The 24,159-nt window shown below is 33.9% G+C and overlaps 2 protein-coding genes and 2 long non-coding RNA genes across 8 annotated transcripts in view; 2 read left to right on the top strand and 2 right to left on the bottom strand.

The window, feature by feature from the left end:
* Positions 1-94, bottom strand: part of LOC144960717 (uncharacterized) — a 3,527-nt gene extending 3,433 nt beyond the window's left edge. The window contains exon 1 of the mRNA XM_078894007.1: positions 1-94. This exon is cut by the window's left edge and continues 54 nt beyond it. Within this exon, the coding sequence (XP_078750133.1) occupies positions 1-94 (94 nt within the window).
* The window catches only part of LOC144960661 (uncharacterized), a 325,884-nt gene that overhangs the window by 189,152 nt on the left and 112,573 nt on the right, over positions 1-24,159 (top strand). The gene's annotated exons all lie outside the window — the stretch shown is intronic.
* Positions 1-24,159, top strand: part of LOC144960662 (uncharacterized) — an 82,222-nt gene that overhangs the window by 53,972 nt on the left and 4,091 nt on the right. Inside the window, exons 1-4 of one of the 2 annotated variants that reach the window (XR_013642908.1) lie at positions 5,660-5,751; positions 13,304-13,399; positions 14,500-14,572; positions 15,601-15,639. This is a non-coding gene — a long non-coding RNA (uncharacterized LOC144960662). Of the gene's footprint in view, positions 1-5,659; positions 5,752-13,303; positions 13,400-14,499; positions 14,573-15,600; positions 15,640-24,159 lie in introns of those variants that run through there. The other variant, XR_013642907.1, reaches the window with a different exon arrangement.
* The window catches only part of LOC144960663 (uncharacterized), a 187,625-nt gene that overhangs the window by 42,065 nt on the left and 121,401 nt on the right, over positions 1-24,159 (bottom strand). The gene's annotated exons all lie outside the window — the stretch shown is intronic.

Consider the following 24,159-nt stretch of genomic DNA (forward strand, 5'->3'; position numbering starts at 1 on the left):
ATGCGTCTGTGTTTCGCTTCCTGGCCTGATGAACCCGAATGGCGTCTGTAATCTGGAAGATTTGCTCACTAAATAAACCGGAAGATATTTGCATTATGCTTGCTAAACCCGACAAGGCACTTACGTAAAAGGTTGGGAGGTGACAAGTCGCGGAAAACGGGCTTACACACCTCCATAATTGTTGCATGAGATAGGATATTGTCTTGCGATCGTTTCGCATTCACCCCAATGTACTTACACCATTTTTCATTGCATAGATTATGATACGGCATCTCATCCGCGGATATCTTATGGAAATAAATGGCCTAAATTGCTTTTCGCATATCATTCAAGTCATGTTTGTTGGCATGGATAGCATTGTCGTAATACGTTTGTATTTCATCGATCACTTTATCTGTCAATCTGCCTTTCCCTCATTTTTTTTCGACACTCATTATTTTTCCAGACATAGAATCTGTCACCTTCCTAGCCCGGTTACCCATTATTTTTTAACGTGCCCAGTTCATTTCACCTTTGCAACTATCGTTTCCCGTAAGGTTTATAATTTGTTTTGGTTCAAAAACTAATTGTATCCCCGTCACCGATAAATCGGGTGTATCGCAAATGATGCTTCTCCGCAGAGCGTGAAAACATGTCTGTTGCAAAAGCGGGCTCTATGGTACCTGAAGAACGGAAATGCGTCAACGTACAATCCTGTTCATGCGTTAGTATCCATCTTCAGAATCATCCCCATGTTTAGCTTTCCACCTATCGCAGGACTTTCATACATTTGAGTTTACTTTCCCTGTCGGACAACCTATTGTGGTCACTAATCCACACTTTGCCGAGAACCCCTTAGTCATGTACGTCCCGACCACTGACACGTCAATGTCCTTCAAATCCCCTTCTCCCCCCCCCCCCCGCCCTCTACTTCATCGCCCTTTTCTGACATTTGAAGCTCAATTTCTCCGTACCCACCGTTAACATTTAGGAAAGAATCTTCTAGGACTGGCAATTTGAAGTCATTTTTTTAGGTTTGTGTAGCGTCAAGTGAGTTGTCGTTAGTAGAGTTCAAGGAAACAAGTGATTTCATCGGTTGAACTATTGAATACAACTCACTATTTGTTTTCTTTTGTGGCAAAAGACTGGTATTTTCACGTCATTTTTCGACCAGTTTCAGGCTATAACTTTAAGATGTCTACGATTTCACCCGCCATACGACAACTTCAATCTGAGACTTCACAACAGCCTGACGAATAGTCTCTTTTTATTGTCTTAAAACTAGACTTCTGAACATGAGGGGGTATATTTACCACAAAATGAACAGTAAGGCTACCCGAGTCATTTACATGGATTAGAGGATCAGATCAAAATGGAGCTAACTGCTTCGAAGGACAGTTTTTGGTACCATAAACAAAACCAGACATACTTCCTAACCCACGCCGCTCAGTTTCTTTCCTTTCAACTTTACTATGACACCCCATTACACATGAAGTGTAGAAGACATTTGTTCTTGTACAATGATTAGATCAATAATTTTAAACCCAATATCTTTCATGTTCATCTACAACTTTATATAACATATATTTACTTTATCATCAGAATCCGATTCTCTGCTCATCCATCACATCATACACATTGCACCATTATACATCACTTCGAGAATTGGGCGTGGCAGGCTGTCTTTCTAAACACACTTATTTGATTACAAAACCCTCATTAGCACATTCCAAAACAGCTCCATAAATGTGGTCAAATACCCTACGTTTACTACTACTACTACTAACACTAACAGCACCTTTTTTCTTATCATTTGTAAACCGATTACCATGAATTTTACGTTTCCTTTGACTGATATTACTGCGATAACAATTTACGCTTAGATCGCCTTCATATATTTTCTTGGAATTCATCATGAAATTAATTATGATCAGATACTGGCTTCAAAAAGCAGTATTCTTGAAGAACGCAATTTACAAAGAACGCTTTAAGTTTCATTCGTTGTTTACGAACAACAAAAATAGAACTGACACTAAAGATGACCGCTCATTTTATTTCTATATTAGCGAACATTCGATCCTAATCCCAAAACGAAAGTAACAATTCTATTTTTTTCCTTGCTAACCCCTAGATTAGGTGTGAAAAATAAGGAATAACTAAAAGAGTATGGGTCTATTTTAATGTTAAATAAAATATCAGAAATTTAATAAATTCTCCATTAAGATTAAATTACTATTATCGTGGAATTCTTCATTCGCCTTTTTTCACTTTTTTTTTATGGTGACCCTGTCCCCTTAGAGTTGACAATTGAAAATTAAGAAAAAAAAATATTCACACAATTGGTAGGAACCAAACGAATTATTATTACTAAAAACCCGTTAAAGTATTAATGATAGTTGGCACAACACAATATCGTGGTCACTTCTAACATCTGATCACGGGTATGTTCTTATTTTAACTTTGCTAATAATCGACTGAAAGGTGTATTGGAGACATCATAAAACCAATTTGATTGTGCGAATCAGGGAGTGCTGTGTTGTGTTTGCGGGTATTAGCAAAAATCTCTAGGATTGAGAGAGTAAGACAGGAACCGGGGAAGGGGACACTAGCCGCAGATTCACAACAACCGTTCCTCAGTCATCAAATACACACATTTATCCCAGATGGACACGACGACATTGTGTTTGGACGCGTGAAAATATCACACTGATTACAAATACTCATAATGTATATATTATATCCAAGAACTATACTCTGTCCACTCAATCCTCCTAACAGTTTAGAAGGAACGAAGTTCACGACACTCAGCACTTTGTTATTGTTTTTATACAGCCTATTGGCTTATCAGTTCTCCATAAATTCGATCTCTATATTGTGAGTATTTTACCTAAAGGCGTAGCGTTGACAGAAGGAATACAGTAGCCTTCACTCTTTGAATTTCATTTTAAACCTCAAGTTGAGGGATAGTGTCTCACATAATATACTGATCACACTTTCAACGCTAATTTTAAAGATAGCTTGTTTTGTTGGTAGATGTCCTCTACCGGGCGGATACTGTGACTGTTCTGCCTAAACGCATAACCTCAATACGGACCTGTGCTATAATATTCCGCCTGTCGACAGAGCTAACTTCAGCTAGAGTTTTCTCTGTTTGTTGTTTCACTAAAATTCCTACTCCTCCTACAGCTGCACCTTGAGTGTTTCGCCAGGCGCTGGTAGTGATAAGTGTGCAGTCCTCCAACCTCCAGTATTTGACCATATCGTCTTCCTTGGTGTGAACAATCTTGTGATCTGATATTGCAGGAATAGAGAGATTGAGTTCGTTGAAGATATTGGCGAGTTCTTTTCTTTTGTACTCTTCCTTTAAAGTTCTTGTGTTGAGAGTTCCAACTTGCTTGTATTCTTTATATTTTAAGAATCATGTAACCCTTCGGCAATCGGTGACGTCCCTTTTTTGTGGGTTTGGGGATGCCACGTCTTGAGCAGTACTAGTACTAGCCTGAGGTCCTGGATGCGTATAGACAGGGGCTTTTACCCTGGTGCATTTTGGTTGTAGCTTCATGATTTGGCTTTCGGTTGCTGTTTTGACACATGGGGCGCAACTCCACATGTCAGTTTATTTTCAAAGTTTTCTTTCCTCTAGATGAACTGCCTGCCAGGGTTCACGATATTGATCTTCCCGGGTTTGGTATCTGAGTTTTCCTTCTCCTCCACCACCCATTGCCGATTTGTCCGCGACTACTTATTTAATTCTTAGCTAGCATTTATATCTAATATAATATATATATATATATATATATATATATATATATATATATATATATATATATATATATATATATATCTTAATCCATAACAAATGGGCTCGACCTGTTAAAGCTTGGGAGGTCACACATGGGAATGGCTGAGATAATAATTATTGAAATAATCCACCTGTTGCTGATTAGATCTTTATTGAAGGATTTCCGGAAAGGGGGTGGGGGAGGGAAGCGTAGATTTAACCCATTGACGAGTTAACTCCGTACTGTGGATGGTCGCGAGTGAATAAATTAGCCAGAAATATCGTCCTTTACAAATCAATCGATTTGAATTACCAACGTCTTCGCACAAACTTTCAAACCTGGGACTTAAGTAAGTCGTCAAGATTTTCAAGTTCAAAAGTTTTTCGGGGACATCTTAATGGATCGATTTTTTTTTTTTTTTGTGGCCAATTTTTAGATTTAAATACTTGCCTGTCCTGAGTACGTCAGTTAAGTGCTTTAAAAGGTTGTTACGTCACAATCGAATTGGCTGACTTTTTAATTATGAGTTGTTTTCTTCCAAACGTTTATCTAACTATTTGAATAATCCACCATTTGCTTGATTAGATCATAATTGAAGGATTGCATGAGGGTGAGGGGAAGATAGATATATATCAGAATCGATTAATATCCTGACATTTCGTAATAAAGGGGAGAGGAGGGAAAGCGCTTCAATCACAAATTACTTTGGCTGAAAAATACTCATTCACACACATACATACACGCACGCGCACACAAACACACACACATGAAGAAGGTTTGGAATACACATACACGAACAATGAACGACGCGTGTTGAAAGAGACACGCTGGTGGGGATGGGGGGGGGGTGTGCATATGTTTATACATAATATATCTGATCTGCTATCTAAACACGAGCATACGATTCAAGACGAATGAAATGTGAATTATTGAGTTGTATCAACGTAAAATGTTTTTGTAAAATCATTTTTTGTTTGTTTCTATTGTCTGACGATTTTATTGACTTATTAATTTATAATTCAACCTATTAAACAATTACTCTATTAATTTCATCTTTAGATGATTCTATTTTGTATCATCATTATTATTATTATTATTATTATTATTATATTATTATTATTATTATTATTATTATTATTATTATTATTATTATTATTATTATTATTATTATTATTATTATATTATCATTAGTATCATTATTATTATTATTATTATTATTATTATTATTATTATTATTATTATTATTATTATTATTATTATTATTATTATTTTTTTATTATTATTATTATTATTAATTAATATTATTATTATTATTATTATTATTATTATTATTATTATTATTATTATTATCATTATTATTATTATTATTATTATTATTATTATTGTTGTTGTTATTATCATTATTATTATTATTATTATTATTATTATTATTATTATTATTATTATTATTATTATTTTTATTATTATTATCCTTTTTGTTGTTGTTGTTGCTGTTTGCTTTGTTTTAGAATTGATTTAACTTACACGGTTTTTTAATTGCTGGGTGAGGTTCCTGACCTCCCGTCAAACCATTCCCCCTTTACTATCCAATAATCAGCCATTTTACTGGCGCTGACCTTAATGTGTTGCCGTAAATCAATTTAAAACAATCAAAACGATTTGTTAATTGGAAATATATTATTCATGTATGAGTGACAATTGCCGATTGCCTAAAAAATAAACCTTTGAACAAAGGGTGGATTGGCGGAGCGGGGGGGGGAGGGGGGGGGGGGGATGGAAGGGTGTGTTCAAAACAAATCAACCAATCAGCTTCCAGTGATGTAATGATGGCGGGCGGACGAGAGGGATAAGGGAAGATGGGAGGTAAGTTTAGTTGCGTGGCGGGTTTTTCCGTCAGACCTACTATAAAAATCAGAGGCAAACAATTCACGACGTGCCATATCACATCAATCTCGTCAGAAAGGTCAACATGCAGGGAGTCAACTTCACGGTGAGTTTTATAGATAGAATGAAGTTGACGTCACTCAAGTCTTTGTTTGGTTTTGTTTTTTATGATCCATGTTATGAGGAATTCTCACTGCACTGTGTTAGCCAGACTGTAAACGTTTAACGTTTTTTGCTCCCTTATACTTCCGGATGGCAATTTTGTGAGATTCTTAGCCAGGCGCATACTATCCATATGTTAATGTGAGAACATATTTATTGTTGTTATAGATTAGTCATGTTGTTGTTGTGAGCTTTTAGTTATGATATGACTGACGTGTTTCGTTCGAACTGTTGTGAGTAGTCTTCATGTTATCTTCGTTTACTGTCTCCAGCATAACGTGACATCATTGTTTCTATCCTTTAAAAGCTCGCGACACCCTTTATTGTTTCTATTCGTCCTGACTGTTTATGATAATTAGACTTATTCAATTCGTTGATATCTTCAGATCCTAACCACCATCAACTGGTGTGTCTTAGTATAATTTTACCGGGACGATTCCCGATGTGCTTGTAGATCATTATAACAGCCAATATATGTCCTTTACAGATAATATGGAGAACACCCACTTCGGTGGAGACTTTTTCTTAACATTTTCCTTTATTTTACCTATCATGAACTAGATTGAGAAATCCGTTCACAACGCTAACCCGTTATTTAAATAAAAAAAGTACAATTCTGCCAGCCGGATATAACGAAAGAACACACACAATGATGTGTATCCTTAAATGGCTGTAGCCTGATTGAATTTAGTGAGTACTTATTAAAATGGCTGTATAAAATCTGTAATAAAGAGCTGAGTGACCTCATTTTCGCTCTTTCTATACATGGTTTTACTTTCACATATTATTATTTAACCCGACATCTCCAGTCAGTGATTACCGAGTTTTGATTTTAATGTTGATATTTGACCATACAGTCAGCAATGGATGCTATGCAAATAGGTAAAATACATAATTCATCCATACAAAGCTGTGTGTAACCTGGAACGTTTATATAAACAACGAAATTGACGTCACTCACCTCTCTGTTATTGTTTTTAGCCAGCCATTTCCATAACTAAATTGTAATAACTAGACTAAAAAAGATGAAGTTTAAATATAATTTTGTTTGTTCGGAAGTTATATTGGGCTGTCGGAAGTTTGGAGTTTATTAACAAAGCGCATACCATCTGTTGTCTGATCGATATAACTTAATTAGAAATGATCGTTTAAATTGCTGTCTAAAAACAATAGCAAAGCAAGGCTTGTCTCCAATTCTATTCCTTATATTTATATGTATTGAATCCAGAAGCATGAATGATGTGGACATGTCTTGACAATATCTACTCACATTCATGGTCACTCCATTCATGGAGGATGTGGACATGTCATGAAAATATCTACTCACATTACATAGTCAGTCCATTTCTTAAGGATGTGGACATGTCTTGAGAATATCTACTCACATTACATGGTCAGTCCATTTCTTAAGGATGTGGACATGTCTTGACAATATCTACTCACATTCATGGTCACTCCATTCATTAAGGATGTGGACATGTCTTGACAATATCTACTCACATTACATGGTCACTCCATTTCTTAAGGATGTGGACATGTCTTGACAATTTCTACTCACATTACATGGTCAGTCCATTTCTTAAGGATGTGGACATGTCTTGACAATATCTACTCACATTCATAGTCACTCCATTTCTTAAGGATGTGGACATGTCTTGACAATATCTACTCACATTCATGGTCACTCCATTTCTTAAGGATGTGGACATGTCTTGAGAATATCTACTCACATTACATGGTCACTCCATTCATTAAGGATGTGGACATGTCTTGACAATATCTACTCACATTCATGGTCTCTCCATTTCTTAAGGATGTGGACATGTCTTGACAATATCTACTCACATTCATGGTCACTCCATTTCTTAAGGATGTGGACATGTCTGGACAATATCTACTCACATTCATGGTCAATCCATTCATGGAGGATGTGGACATGTCATGACAATATCTACTCACATTCATGGTCACTCCATTTCTTAAGGATGTGGACATGTCTTGACAATATCTACTCACATTCATGGTCACTCCATTTCTTAAGGATTACTGTACATTCGTCATGCTTCTTGATTATTTTTTTCACCACTTTATTGGATTTATTACAGTGGATATTTTTACACGTAATTCAAAAATATTTGCTCTAATATCTATGCTTTAATTAATTTATTTACCTATTTATTGTGGTAGTATGCACCAATACCGAGTTATAGTTGCTCACCGAACGGACACCGAACGACGACTTACCGATCACGTGATCAGTTTTTTCTCGCGTCCTCTCGTCTAATCTCGTCACTCCGGAATAGAAAGAGGAGGCGGAGCTTATGTGATATAACACAATGAAAGTTCTGTCCGATGACGGGTGGGGGGATATCACCTCTCCAAAACTTACCTTATTATATGAGATCTTGAGATTCTTATCCAATCATCGATTGTTCGTTTGACAGTTCGCTTGTGAACAGTTAGGAGACCATCTCTTGATTTATGGGCAGGCGGCTTTGCGTAAAGGCGGTGAGTGTTGTATACATCAAAGAGTACCGCTGACCGATGGGTAAATAGTGGTTGTGTAACCCAAAAGCCTTGCCGACTCGACTGCAAGGTCTTGTATGTAATAGTTGCGTCACCATCTCAACGCTCAGGAATTAATTAGTGAGGACTCTCAGTATATATGTATTTAAAAAAACAAACAACGCTTTTGAATCACACGAGATACATCAGTGTGCTCGTCGCATTGAGAATTGAAAAATGAGATATAAATCAAGAAAACCGACCGGAAAATAAAGAAACTATCATTAAATTTACAAAATTGAGCAATATTTTTTCAAAATCAATCTACTAGAAAATTTTTTTTATTTCTAAACCTATTTTTGTGAAACAAAGATAAATGTTCTCCTTTTTGCAAGCTGATTCAACAATGTGGTTTTCAAATTTATCGTATACGTAATCATTTGGAAGCTCCCGAGAAAGGTATTTTTGTGTAATCTCTTTCACACACACGCGCGCGCACACACACACACAAACACACACCACACACACAAACATATACAAACAATACACAAACAATACACATCCCTGGTCATCTATTGCCTATATTATTAATGTTAATATATACATCCCATGCTGATTGTCACTACCCCCCCCCCCCCCCAACCCCCAACCATTTCCACCATCCAAGTACCAGCGGCCTTTTCTCTTTGATTTCGTATCATGGTCTACCCGAAGCCCAACACCTCGATCGTTTGTGGGTCAACCCACCCCCCCTCTCCCCCCTCCCCCCACCTTCGCCCGTTATCAATTTATAATTTTCTCTCTGTATAGAGCGCCACGTGCACAATTATATACTATTGAATGACAACTGACCTTGCCCCTACCCTAACACAAGCCAACAGCAACCCAAGCTATCCTCTATCACGTGACCTTAGATCCGATGCTGCATACCGCTTGAGAGGCTTCACTATTCAGATCTCGTTCATGGTCACGTGAGAAGGCTATATCCGTTCGGGTTCGGCGTTCGGCGTTCGGCGTCTCGTTCGACCCGATTTCGTTAAAAGCCTAATGTAAAAGATTATGACATATTATATTATTTGAATTTTTCGTCTATTAGCCATGTTTGAATCATTTTAATTAATTTTGTTCTCACTGCTTGTTGTACAAACGTTTTTGTAGATCAGTGTGTGTGTGTGTGTGTGTGTGTGTGTGTGCACGCGCACACGTCTGTGTATTTGTGTGCGTGGGTGGATATGTATGCAAAGGGCGTGTATAGGTGAACGTGTGTTTTTGTTAGTCATTATAATCGAACAAGTCTTAAGCTTGACACACATGTGAGACATATATTATATTAATTTATGTGCACAATTCGTATTTATCTCGACTTGTAATGTATGAGTATATTGTGATATTAGATATATGATTGGTAATCAATGAAGATCATAGTCACAAACGTTGTTGTTGCCATCATGATTTGGATTTTCACTCTCACTGATCTTCGCTATTGTTACTATTTTTATTATGATAACGACGGTGGAAGTGGTGGTGATGATAATAGTAACGGTAATGGTGGTGATAGCGATATTACTACTACTACTACTACTACTACTACTACTACTACTACTACTACTACTACTACTACTACTACTACTACTACTACTACTACTACTACTACTACTACTACTACTACTACTACTACTACTACTACTACTGCTGCTGCTAATAATAATAATAATGATAATAATATAATAATAATAATAATAATAATAATAATAATAATAATAATAATAATAATAATAATAATAATAATATATATAATATAATAATAATAATAATAATAATAATAATAATAATAATAATAATAATAATAATAATAATAATAATATAATAATAACTAATAATAATAATAATAATGATAATAATAATAATAATAATAATAATAATAATAATAATAATAATAATAATAATAATAATAATAATAATAATATAATAATAATATAATAATAATAATATAATAATAATAATAATAATAATATTAATAATATGAATAATAATAATAATAATATGAATAATAATAATAATATGAATAATAATATGAATTCACGAGTCATCTTCTTTATTGGTGGTAGTTTTGGTCTTATAACTTTCATGGTCGATTCGAGCTATATCGTGAATTAAATTGGACTCAAGCTGTCTACTTGAAGGGATCCAATTGATGTTGATTTTGTTGTTAATTCTCTGCCGGATTCAAACTATAATGTAGTATTTGATAATATGTATCTTATTAGCTTCACGTGATCTTTGCCCAAGAAAAAGAGTCAAGGATTGATAACAGTTTGGTTCTGCATATAGTGTCGAAAGCTGAACTCATATCGATTGCAAGTATGGTAAAGTCTTCCTTATATTTCTCCGTCCTGGCTTTCAGCCATCGATAGGCCCATACTCACTCTACAGTGCTTCTTTCGCTTCTAAACCCACTTTGTGAAGGTGAAAGTTATTCCTCTACCTTTTCTCTAATTCTGTTGAGCGTGATTGTGCTTAAAACTTCTCTTATCGCGGAAATTAAAACGATTGGTCGTAAATTTTCTAAAGGGCATTTCTTTTTATTTCGGTTGTTTAGCAGAATGACTTTTCCAATTCCAAGATTGAGAACGTGTTTTGTCTTAAATATCCTATTTATCCTACATATATCTGGACCTCCTTAACGTTGTTTTAGCACCCCTAAAAGAGTGAAAAATTTCTTGCGAAATTCAATGAAACAGGAGCGGTTAAATTCGTTAATGATTCTGTCAATTCACAAAGCTGAAATAGATGCCATTCCAGATTTCAATAAACAAATTATAAAAAGATTTGCAGATTTTCTTTACAAGTACTAAAAGTAAGTAATTTCTGTCATAGGTTTCTTTTCTCTTTTGATTTACATTTATCACATATTGATTGCATTATCTACCAAATCCAATCATTCAAATGGTGGACAAAGAATAATTACAAAGACATTTTCACACCGGACTTGTATCTCAGTTTTGTGGCTTGTTGCTTTCATGAATTATTTGTTTTTGTGAGTTTTGTCCACTCGTAGAAACCATCGACCCCCCCCCCCCCCCCCACCCTTCCAAAAAAGAGAGTTTTTAACATGTCCTCTCTCCTCTTAATCGTGTTCACTGTTTTATAATTTTTTTTCTTCTTCTAATCATGGCACCACCATGTGCCGTCAATACGCCACGCCGCTGTCATTACATAAGGTCTTATCACATTTATCTTTGATTGTATTCACCCCTTTGAACATTTTCATACTGTCACTCGTACTATTTATTTTTGTCACAATCTCATCTATTTTCTCTTTGTGATTATCTATTGATTGAGATTTAATTTTATGCATGACTTCATTTCTTTCTCTCTTCATTTTCTTCTTCGCATCCGTATTTGAGCAGCTGTTGATGTCAAGTCTCAGTTGTTTTTGCTGCTGTGATATGGATGCAGTATAGGATAGTAATCTTGTGTTTGTGCACTACTTCTCTCATGCAGTGTTGTTTCCCTGCTCATCAGAACGTTTTGGACAAGATGTTGTTGAAATTCAGCCTTGTTAGAGGAATCCATACCTTAACGAAAGATTTGAAGCGAGTTTGTTTTTGAAATTTTCTTTGACTAGGTCATCTATTAGACTGCTGAAGTCTTTGATCGAAATTATATTTTGTTTGTAATACTTATGACTTGGTTAGTTTTAATTTTCTGTTGGTCTAAATTTGAAACTAAGAGTTTATAGTCTCTGGATGTCTTCATTCCTGCATATTGTCCTGAATCATTGGGAGTTCGTTTGTAATGGTCCGAAATTAGAATAAAGTCTATCTGATTGTACTTATTGATAATTTTGTCATCAGAAAGTTTCTACATTCCATGCCATGTAGTAATATGTCGGGAAGGGTGTTTAAAGGCACTATTACATATGAATAATTTATGGCCGCAGCAATAATCAATAAGTTACTGCCCATTTTCATTACGCATTCCTTTGGAATAAGCACCACGGCATGTTTCGTTGTTGTCTTTCCTGGTTTCTATTTAGGCATTGAAATCACCCTTGATTACGATGTTGCCATTTACATGGTCTCGGATTATCTTAGCCTTGCCTTTGGTCTCTTGTATGATTATTGCTCATAATTTGTAAGTAAATAGATCCTCAATTAGATTTTAAAAATTAAATGTTGAGGAAATACCGCGGACATTAAATGATGTGATGTTCATTTCTAATTCGTAATTACGTCATCAATAGTCGAAAACTACTTCCGTAGTCAAGAGACTTCAATTGATGTTACTTAATTTTATTTAAATTATCGATAATAGGTTGTTGAAGAGACCCCGATAAAATGGTCATACATTGTCAAAATTCACACAGAACCTTACCAATCCCTTATTAGTTTTATATAGTAAACGTATTTAATGAACAAATACATTAGTAAATCATCAGAATCCTTGGCAGATTCACACAATTCTTTTGTAGATTATTGTATCGTCACGGGGTCGAATGAACTTGAATCACGGAAGTAATAGTGGTAGTAGTAGTAGTAGTAGTAGTAGTAGTAGTAGTAGTAGTAGTAGTAGTAGTAGTAGTAGTAGTAGTAGTAGTAGTAGTAGTAGTAGTAGTAATAGCAGCATAGTATTACTCTAGATATACTAATATTACCTTATTATTATTATTATTATTATTATTATTATTATTATTATTATTATTATTATTATTATTATTATTATTATTATTATTATTATTATTACTTATTATTATTATTATTATTATTATTATTATTATTATTATCATTATTATTATTATTATTATTATTATTATTATTATTATTATTATTATTTATTATTATTATTATTATTATTATTATTATTATTATTATTATTTGACTGTCCAATTCCCTTGCTTTTTACTGGCACTGACATGACCTAAATGTGAATCAGGCGCCATTAAACCCATAAAAACTAATGATTTTTTTTTCTTCATTTTTATTTCAAAGCTGATGGTTATTGTTTATCTCTGCATTCTTGGAAATACAAACTCCTGTCCCAGTCGTGGAAGAAGAGATAAATTTTATGTTTGTAAAACACCCTCTGTAAGTCCTTGTTTCAAGCATTACAAAAGTAAAAGAAGAAATACCCAGGCATTTATATAGCGCAATCACTACTATATTTAACTATAATATTTTACTCAAAGCGGTTTACATAATAATAATAATAATAATAATAATAATAATAATAATAAAATAATAATAATGATAATAATAATAATAATAATAATAATAATAATAATAATAATAATAATAATAGTAATAATAATAAGAATAATAATAATTATTATTATTATTATTATTATTATTATTATTATTATTATTATTATTATTATTAGCATTAATATTAGCATTAGTATTATTGTCATTATTATATGTATTATTAATATTTAATACTATTGTTATTATATTATTTTTTTAAGGGTATAAGAATCCATAAAGCAATTTGGTCAATAAACATAAATAAATAACTAACACCTACATTTACATATCCATCTAGACTTGTAAAGATTTATATACATGTTAAGTTTTGGTGTTGGGTGGAAACAGCTTGTAAAGCGCTTTAAGCAGGTAATTCGGTATTATATGTGGATCGGCTGAAGTCAGATCAATATCCTACATATTACCATTTAGAGGAAATTGATCACACATAAATGTGACCCAGTGTCTCCGAATGGGAACATTTCGGGTCGTACCAGATACTAAAATGCCAATTAAAGCTAATCTGGTCAAAAATCTGAACGATTGTTATTCAGCACCTTAATATATGGTATTCATTCTCCTCAATAAAACATGCATACATGATAGCCAGCACACTAAATTATTATTTTCATTCTCATTAATAAAACAAGCTAATATGGATTCCAGCACACTGATATGTGATATTAATTCTCCTCAATAAAACATAGTATACGTGTTTTTCAGCACACTAAAATACCATAATTATTCTCCTCAAAAGTATGTACAAATATGGTTTTCAACCACTGAAGTTTCATATCCATTCTCATCAATAAAACAGACAAACTCAAGTCCGTTATTTCTGTCTATAAAATCAATTATTCTCCATATTAACCATCCCCTCAAAACAGAATTATACCAAACAATAAACAAATGTTTAGTTACACTTTTTTATATTTCTTTTAAAGGACTGCACAGAGTATAGAGATGGAGTGTGTGTGACTATAAAAAAAGAAAATAAGAGAAAGAGAGTTTACTGTCGTGAGTATTTCAAATTATGTGTAAACTAAAAAACAGAAAAACAGGGTTTTATTTATTGGAATGTCCATGTTAACACATTACCGAACCTGCTCTGGAAAGACACGTATTTTTTTTTTTATTTGGCCAGAAAAATTGTGCTTCATTTATCGATTGATTTAAATGACGCTTACCCCTTCCAAAACACACAAAACTGCGAGATCGCAAGGTCTTTCGTAAGTCATAGGATTTGAAGTCTGTTTAATATTGTTGTGTTTTTTTTTCTTTCCAAGATGACGGTTTCTTATATCAATCGATATTTGAGAACAACATTTTTGTCATATTTTTAAGTACATGTCTTTGCAGAGAGCGGCTGTTGACTTAATGATTTAGACACAAAAGGGAAACTGAATATTTTTAGGTGAGAACTCCATGCTCTTATTATAAAGACTAAGAAAAGGGAAACGAGTATTTCGTAAAATAAATATTCCATGTCAGTATAGACAGGAAACAGAAACTGGATGTATTCTTAATTGAGTATTCCTTGTTCTAAGAAAATAAGAAATACAAATGGGTATATGAACGTTTTGGATTGTAAATATCCTATATTATATTAGACAGGAAGGGGATTTTTTTTCTTAGTCTAAGAAAGAAAATAAGAAGGCTTTATTTAAAGTAAGTATTTCTTTTAGGGAGGATAGAGAATAATATCACCATTGAATTTTCCATCTCCTTTTATGAACTCAGAACTGAAAAAAAAAATGTTTTCTATAGTATGAATAACATGATATTGTAGAAAGGAATAGAAAGCAGAAGGTATACTCCACTGAGTTTTAAATATTATATATATTATAAAAATAAAGATTTCAAAATGGGCCACCCTTTGTAAAACGCTTCGAGCATGTTTTTTGTTGTTGTTGTTTAGATACTTCTCTATATAAAATCCCCTATGTTTGAATTAAATTTGATAAACATCATTAAACCAATTAGATTTTGATCCGTACTTTCTCTACCGTGAAAGTGACAACCTATGTTTTTTTTCTCTTTTGCAGAGTATAAGGGAGGCGAGATAATTGTGGAAAAAATGATCGGTATTGTATAGTACACATTTTCTTAACAAATCTTAAATCATGAGTTTATCTTGCATCATCCTTCCTTTCTTTTCTTCTTCTTCTTCTTCTTCTTCTTCTTCTTCTTCTTCTTCTTCTTCTTCTTCTTCTTCTTCTTCTTCTTCTTCTTCTTCTTTTACTTCTACTTCATCTCATTCGTCTTGTTCTTATTTCGGGCAGTCAAACCATAATGCTGGCGACAAGAGTTGTGCAATGTTTAATGCGCCCAAGGCACACTAGGAATTGTTCATGATTCGGTCCTTTCACTACTCTCTCAGGTAGACTGCTCCTCTGGTTATAATTGTGCTTTTTGTTTGTCTCTTTTTGTTTTGTTTGTTATTCATTTTGTGTATGTGTGTGTGTGTGTGTCTATGTGTGTACGCGTGTGTATGTGTGTGTGTTGTCTCGTTTTCAAAAGATACATCCCATGGTCTAAGTGACTCCACAGTGGCCCACCTAACCACTGTTGGTCCAAGTTTCCCTATAGTACGGTAATATGTGTGTTGTTAAATAAGTTAATTATGTAAGTAAAGAACGTGACCTTAAAGAACTAGTTTTACAGGAAGTTAGTTTTGCGATAATAGAATCTAAAGATCGTACTCTGCTATAGAGTTATATCCAAAAAAAAATGAAATAGTAGTATTGAATTAGGGATGATAGATTATCTGTCGGAAGAAAAAAAAAAACAAACAAAAAAACTTGTGACTGAAACAATGTGATGAAGTTTTAAGCTTAGCAATGAGTATTTGAAAATCATAAAAATGTCGTGACTTAAGTCCCTTTAGTGCACACTTCTTCAATTTTAAAAGGGTCCAAATTATTATTCTAGTCGGATTTGCAATTGTTGCCATTTCTTTCCAAAGACTAGATTAATAATACTGACGTGTGTCATTTTCTGACATAAATCAGAGATTCGTCTTATGTTAAACTTAAACATTTCAAAGATTGTTTTTCCCCTATTAACAGCTTTGGAAATTGTGAAGGATTCACCCACATTATCAATAATCGTAGGACTTAATTAGAATATTTAATGCAGCTAAAATTGGAGGATGGTTATTTGCTGGATGGGATCAAAGCAAAGATTCAACTGGTAACCCTTATTCTATACAGACAAATGATCTGATACCAAATAACTAAAATCTGGTTGGGACAAAGATATATATATATATATACTACTACTACTACTACTACTACTACTACTACTACTACTAATAATAATAATAATAATAATAATAATAATAATAATAATAACGTTTATTTTTATAGCGCCCAATCCCGTTGACATAACAGCTCTAGGCGCACAAACGTGTAAATCATCATTGAAAACATATTTGTTCACACACCCATTTATACAAAGGGCACACACGCACCCTCACAAAAACACACACATTCACCAAAACGAGCATATGTATACGTAGACGAAAACTATCTGTTAACATGAATTATTGAATAAAAATCATATCAGGACATTTAACAATAATGAGAGATTAATGGAGATTATAATGTTATGTCATGATAATTATGATGTAACAAATGCCCTATATCTTTTTTAAAAAATAGATGTTTTCTTTAATATAGTTAGCTTCTCATAAAATGAGATTTTAATTTCTTTTCAAAAGATGACTAGAAATTCACAATCTCGCTGAATGGAAAACAATTCCAGACAGCGGGAGCAGCATTAACAAATACACGATCAGCATAAGTCTTAGATCCTTTTTAGGAACACATAATCTTGATTGAGAGTTGGATCTGAAAAGGCGTGAGAGATTGTTAACATTTATCAAATCTGATATATAGGCTGGTGAAGTTTCATTAGTATAATTATACCACAATACAGAAATGATATATCTAATCCTAAATCTAACAGAGAGTCAATGTAAAGTCATAAAAAAGTGTGACAAGATCACTTTTTTTTTCCTTTTCTAAAACTAATGTCGCGCTTGATTTAGAATGCGCTGCAGTTTGCTGAGGACATTGTTTGGAATAGAATACATCAGCTTGTTACAGTAATCAAGTCTAGAAAACATCAAGGAAGAAATGAGAATAATTATAGTTTTTTTTATTCCAAAACATTAGCCACTTATGAAATTCTTCTGAGCTCGACATATAAAGTCTTACATAAATTATCGATATCGCATGCTTGGAAAGGGTCGATTCAAAGTAAACACCCAGATTTTTAGCTCTATCAGTAAAATGGACTTTTTCGTTTTCATTTGTAATACCATTTTTATGATCACTTTTTTATTATTATTTTATGATCACATAAAAGAACTTCCGTTTTTTCTTCTTTCATTTTGAGCCTGTTTAATGTCATCCAATTTTTCACATTTCTATACACATTCTCAGGTTTTTGATTAACGAATCTAGTTTAGACGGTTAGACAGATCTATACACCTGCTGGATGTCGTCAGCGTAAATGTGGTAGCTGACCTCATGATTTCTTATTATTCCTCCAAAATGGTTGTGCATAGAGAGTATAAAGGAGCGGTCCTAAAACGGAACATTGTGGTACTCCATAATTTAAAGTCTGTGGGTTAGATTTGATGGTGTCTATCAAGACGGATTGTGTACACCCGTCAATGTAAGACTTAAACCATTCTATGTCGTTACCTGATTCTCCAAATGTCTTTGACAAACGTGTAATTAATATGGAGTGATCTGTGGTGTCAACTGCTGCGCTTACATCTAACAGCGCTATGGTGGATATTATTCCAGCATTAGCAGCACAAAGAAGATCATTATGAATTTTTATTATGGCAGTTTCGGCATTGTTGTGCTGCCTGTAAGCAGATTGGTAAGGTTTGTAGATATTATATCGAAGTAAATTATTTTTAAGTTGCCTAACAACCACTTTTTCAAGGATTTTAGCGAGAAAGAGTAAATTGGAAACGGGACGAACATTTTACAGCTCTTCAGGGGATATCTGTATGGTGTGACAGCCATTTTCTTAAATTAAATGTCACCAAAACAAAAGAAATGATTTATTCCCTCCTCTCTATCTCTCTCCCACTTTTTTTTGTTAGTGAGTTCTATTAAAATAAATAAGGTAAAAATAAAGTTATATTCACGTATACAGGCCAAAACAATCACACTCGAACACACACACACACACACACACACACACACGCACATACACACTTTATATCTCCTTTTTCTTTCTCTTTCTCTCTCTCTATCTCTCTCTCTCTCTCTCTCTTTCTTTCTCTCTATCTCCACCCCCCCCTCTTTTAAGGTCAGTATACCTATTCCTGTTTATTGTCGTATTTAAGAGACGGAGATAATTCTAAATTGGCAAAGCAACGACAAACATTGGGAATCTCCCATTCCTGAGGTTAAACGAAAAAGAAATGATTTATGATTTTAGGAAAAAGGAACACATTGTTAGTAATAAAGCAGTATATTTCAAAGACGAAAATGTAGAGATTGTGCAGAAATATAAATACCTGGGAGTCGTGTTTGATGAAAAGCTAATTTGGGGCGAACATACGTGGAAAGTAATAAGTAATTGTAATAAGAGAATTCACAATCTGCGACAGTTAAACCGCTTTCATAGGACAGACATTACTGTCAATATTGTTCGAATCAACAGTTTCAAGTATTATAAGTTTCTGCCTCCCAGCATGGGGCGGTAACCTTAGAAAATGTGATGTTATTAAAATTAATAGAGTCCTCAAATTTGGAAATAAAATTATGACAGACTCTAAAACATATGAATTTGAACCGTTGTTAAAAAAACACTTTGTAATAAGAAACTGAATAAGATAATAAGAGATAAAAATCATACTTTGTATCCTCAAATCAAATGGAGCAATAGACGTTATAGACTGCTGCACTTCAAAGAAAACAAAGAACCTTATTACAAATCCGTCTGGACCGCTGCAATTAGGAATTATCAAATGTCATTTATTTAGTTATGTAGTTTTAATGCTTTCCATTTATTATTGATACCGTTATTTCTGACATCTTTAATTAATGAGGTAGAACATAAATATAAGAGCGAGTGTGAGAATGAATGATCTGAATGTTTTCTATGGTACTAAATCCCAACTAGCTGTGATACATTGTTATTGTTTTTGTTCTATAATCATCAATTCTGCTAAATATCTTTTGGTTTTACCGTGAGCCATGTAAAACACAATGTAATTTCCTGTTTTTGGATTAATAAAGTTTATCTTATCTTATCTCATCTGATAGATTTGCTTTTTTAGCAAGAGGTCACAATTGCATACTTAAAAGAATTTGGTATAATTAGTTTATGATTGAAGGAATAAAGGGCAATAGGATATCAATCTGAGAAATGAGTAACGATGTTGGTATTGGGTCAAGAATGCATGTCTTTGGAGGTGACTATTTGATTAATTCGTTGAATCCATCCTCTGTAACAAGATTGAATGAAGAAAATAGGGCGGTTATTCCGCATGAATTGCTATCTAGTTTCTTTCTATATGAATCTGCATTTTCCCGAAATAAAAACCCTATAGTTCAGGAATATCTTCCACTGGAACCGACCTAGGGCATGTGATTTAGAATTTGTAGTAGACTTCCCAGTTTATGAGTTAGTGAAGGAGAATAACGCCGTTGAAGTGCGACAATCATTGATCAAAGTGTTGTAATAAGACAACTTTGCTTCTTTGATGTAATGTTTTACATTTTTGTTGTGTTTTTGATGATTTTTTTTGTCACTGTCAGGATTGATATTCGCAATTTTCTTCCCCTTCCCGGATCATGTACCGTGTCGATTGAGGCCCAGAGGGCAAAGGTGTAAATCCCGGTTGACCGACACGAGACCATTCCGGGATTCGAGCCAACGAGCCAAATGAGGTGCTCGTCCCGGTGTGTGAGTAATGAAGATTCAACCCGGTGCCCGAATGGCCGCCGCCATTCCCGGGCGCCACACTACTATGTTCATGATGAGTCGTACAATACAGCATATTCAATGGCGAAGAGGTCTGCCGCCTAGCCAAATAATATCGCGTTCGTTTCACCAGGGTCGACGGTACTTTCGAGAAGTAAGCAAACCTCCCAACATATCTCCGACTGAAAAACGTGATATCGGGAATTATTATTATTATTATTATTATTATTATTATTATTATTATTATTATTATTATTATTATTATTATTATTATTATTATATATATATTATTATTATATTATTATATTATTATTATTTATTATTATTATTATTATTATTATTATTATTATTATTATTATTATTATTATTATTGTTTGTTGTTATTATATTATTATTATTATTATTATATTATTATTATTATTATTATATATTATTATATTATTAATTATTATTATTATTATTATTATTATTATTATTATTATTATTATTATTATTATTATTATTATTATTATTAGTATTAGTATTAGTATTAGTATTAGTATTGGTATTATTATTATTATCCTTGTTGTAGTTGTTGTTGTTGTTGTTGTTGTTGTTGTTGTTGTTGTTGTTGTTGTTTTTATTATTTCCGTTCCACCATTATAATTGGTATTTCAGCTTTTGTGTTTTGAGCTTGAATTTATGAAAGTGTGTTCAGATTGTCATTATTTCAGATCTTTTCTTTAAGCTCTTGTTGTCTCTGTGATTGTGGGATATTGTTTTCATTTTCTCTGCCAGGCACAGGTTGCATTTTCTAGCACCGCATCTGTAGGGGTTCCTATGGTTTACTTTCTTCAATATTTTATTGGTCTTTTGTCTGTATTTATATTTTCCCAATAGTGCATTGCTAATTATCTGTTTCATGTTTTGTGCACAGCTGTAGCTTATCTTGCTGTTATTTCTGTTGATTATTTTATGCAGTCAGTGGATCTTCGGGAAGTTTTAATCGATGAGTGCGATGAACTGTTTGCCGATATTTGAAGTGTCTTCGCTTTTGAATGGCGGGTTGAGCCATATTTTGCTTATGTGTTGTGTCGTGTATCACATTTGTGTATTTCAGTGTTGAGTTGCTGCCGCTCTGTTTGAGTACTATTTCATTGTCGTCTTTTGCTTCATTTAATATGGGTTCATTTGAAGAGATGTTGCTTAGTCGTTCTATCATTGTAGGTATTCGTTTTAGCATCGTGTGTGAGTTGTTGGTTGTGTAATGGGGCGCTGTTGAGTTTATTATATGGTTTGTACGAGTTAGTTTTGTGGCAGGAGGTTTTTATCCAGAAATCGACTTGGTGTAGATAAGTTTCTAGTGTAATTTTGAGGTCGAGATTCTTAAATAACTTTTTGTCTTCATTTTCTCTATTTAGGAATTTGATGGTGTGTTGTGTGTTCCTAGTCCGTCGTCCCTGTAGAGGCGGAAGTTTATCTCTGGTAGTTGGTCTTTGATCTGCTCAGCGCCGTCGTATGCATCCATAGTGACGTAAAATTAGACTTTTTTCTTGTTCCAGATTTCTCCTTTATGAAAGACGAGGGACCGATTTGCGTGTTTGATTATATTTATAGTATTTTGATTATTAGTAATTTTTGTGCTCTGATGCAAATGTCTTTACTTTCATGAATGTGTTCTCTGTTAAGCTGGCTTAAAAATCACTGGTGTCTAGCTGTAGAAACTGTAGATTGTGCTTATTGGTGAGGGATTAAAACCAATTAATGACGGCTTGTGTGCCCGTCCTTTTTTGCATGTCTGTGTTTTGTCTGATTGTGTTGCTGATGTCTTGGAGGTTGTGCTTGCTTATAATGCCCATTTTGATTTAGATGGGTGTATTAGCCTGCATGATGGGTGGTTATTTTGCTGTCTGTTAGTGTTATAAATGCCTCGTTGGGTGCGATGCACTCTATCCGCTCTTCTATGTCGAGTTTAGTTGCAATATGTTTTGCATCTAAGTCGATGTTGTGTTTGGCATGGGAGGGGGTCCTTTTATAGTATTGCTTGTGCTCTTTGTATGAATTTTTTGTAGGTGCTGATATCGAGCTCGTAAATATTATTAGTATTATCTGCTGGTACGAACAGGTTTTTGGATTTCTTAATTGCTTTCACATCCTTGGCAAGGGTGTTTTAGAAATTAGCGCTCGTTTTTTTATATTTGATGGTAGGATTATGTCAACAACGTCATTTTTGAAAGCAATTCGATCTTTGTACTTTGTGGAGTGGGGGTAGTTTGCTGTGTTTAATCCAAAATTTTCATTTATTGGAGGATCGTCTTCTTATTCGTTTTTGTCGAAGTAGAACATCTTCCATCTCATGCGTCTCAGGAAATGTTCCGTTTTGTTTAGAAGCTCTTCCGTTAAGTTTATTTATTTGGGTTGGGGACATCTTTCATCGAGTAGTCCCGGGTTTTTTCTTCATTGTTTTTATGTTGTGAGTGGTGTGCTGGGTACCGGCACCGAGGAGAGTGCACAACTGTTCGGATCTTGATTTTCATGAGTGTTGGTGGCACCTGTAGGTACGAGAGTGATCGATGTTAGAGCTATTAAAAATAAATCAAGTCACACACCAATTTTTTGCCGAGACAATTGTTTCTATACATTCAAAGTCGTCAGTCGTAATATGTCCGGAATAAGCATTTTCCTTTCGAGGGGTCGATCCTTATTTATTTAATTGCGTCCATAATTTTGACTTGTCGGTGATTAGTGTTGTAATGTAGCGGGATGTTGTTATGTGTTCTCATCGCGCGTGCATATTCTTTTGAACGAAAACATTTTTAAAAATCTGCAAAATATCCTAAATCAACAATTTGAAAATCACGATAGACGCAAACAAAAAACAAAAAAACAACAGTTGACTTCCTCGATATCACATTCGACATAAATTTCACTTCATTCCAATCGTTCATAAAACCCAATAACACCATTAGCTCTCATCTCATGTAGTTCCATATCTGAAGCAGACGTCGGAGGTCATCTTCCGCCAAGCTGATCTATCTCTTGCCAATTCTATTAAAGCAGCGCCACCTTTCTCAGCTTCATCTGTCCAAGTTCTTATCCCTTTCAAATACGTTATTCTTTGTCTTCCTCTTATTCTTTTTCCATTCATCTTTCCAGTCAAGGCGAGTATTTCCAAACCAGGGTGGCGGATAATGTGTCCTAAAAATTCCATTTGGCGTTTGATGATTTTTGTTATCAGTGATCTTTTTCTGTTGGCCATTTCTAAAATTTCTTCATTTCTTTTCCTTTCCATCCATGACACCCTCATCATTCTTCTGTAAAACCACATTTCCACTGCCTCCAGTCTTTTAACCATGGTCTTGTTTATGGTCCAGCTCTCACAACCATATAGCAGCACAGACAGTACATAGCAATCCAGGACTTTGATTTTTGTTTTCATGCTAATATTCCTGTTTTTCATAATTGTATGCAGCTGGTTGAATGCATTCTTCGCCATACCTATTCTTTTCTTTATTTCACAATCTGATTTTCCATTGGATGTTACATTGAAGCCTAAATATTTGAAACATTCAACTTGTTGTATTGTTTGTCCTCTGCTTGTTATTACACAGGCTGGTGGGTTATTATTTTTAGATACCGTCATACATTCTGTTTTAGATATATTCAGT

This window comes from Berghia stephanieae, chromosome 15 (genome assembly GCF_034508935.2).
Source record: "Berghia stephanieae isolate SIO BIC M18660-M18661 chromosome 15, UCSD_Bste_1.3, whole genome shotgun sequence".
Lineage (NCBI taxonomy): Eukaryota > Metazoa > Mollusca > Gastropoda > Nudibranchia > Aeolidiidae > Berghia > Berghia stephanieae.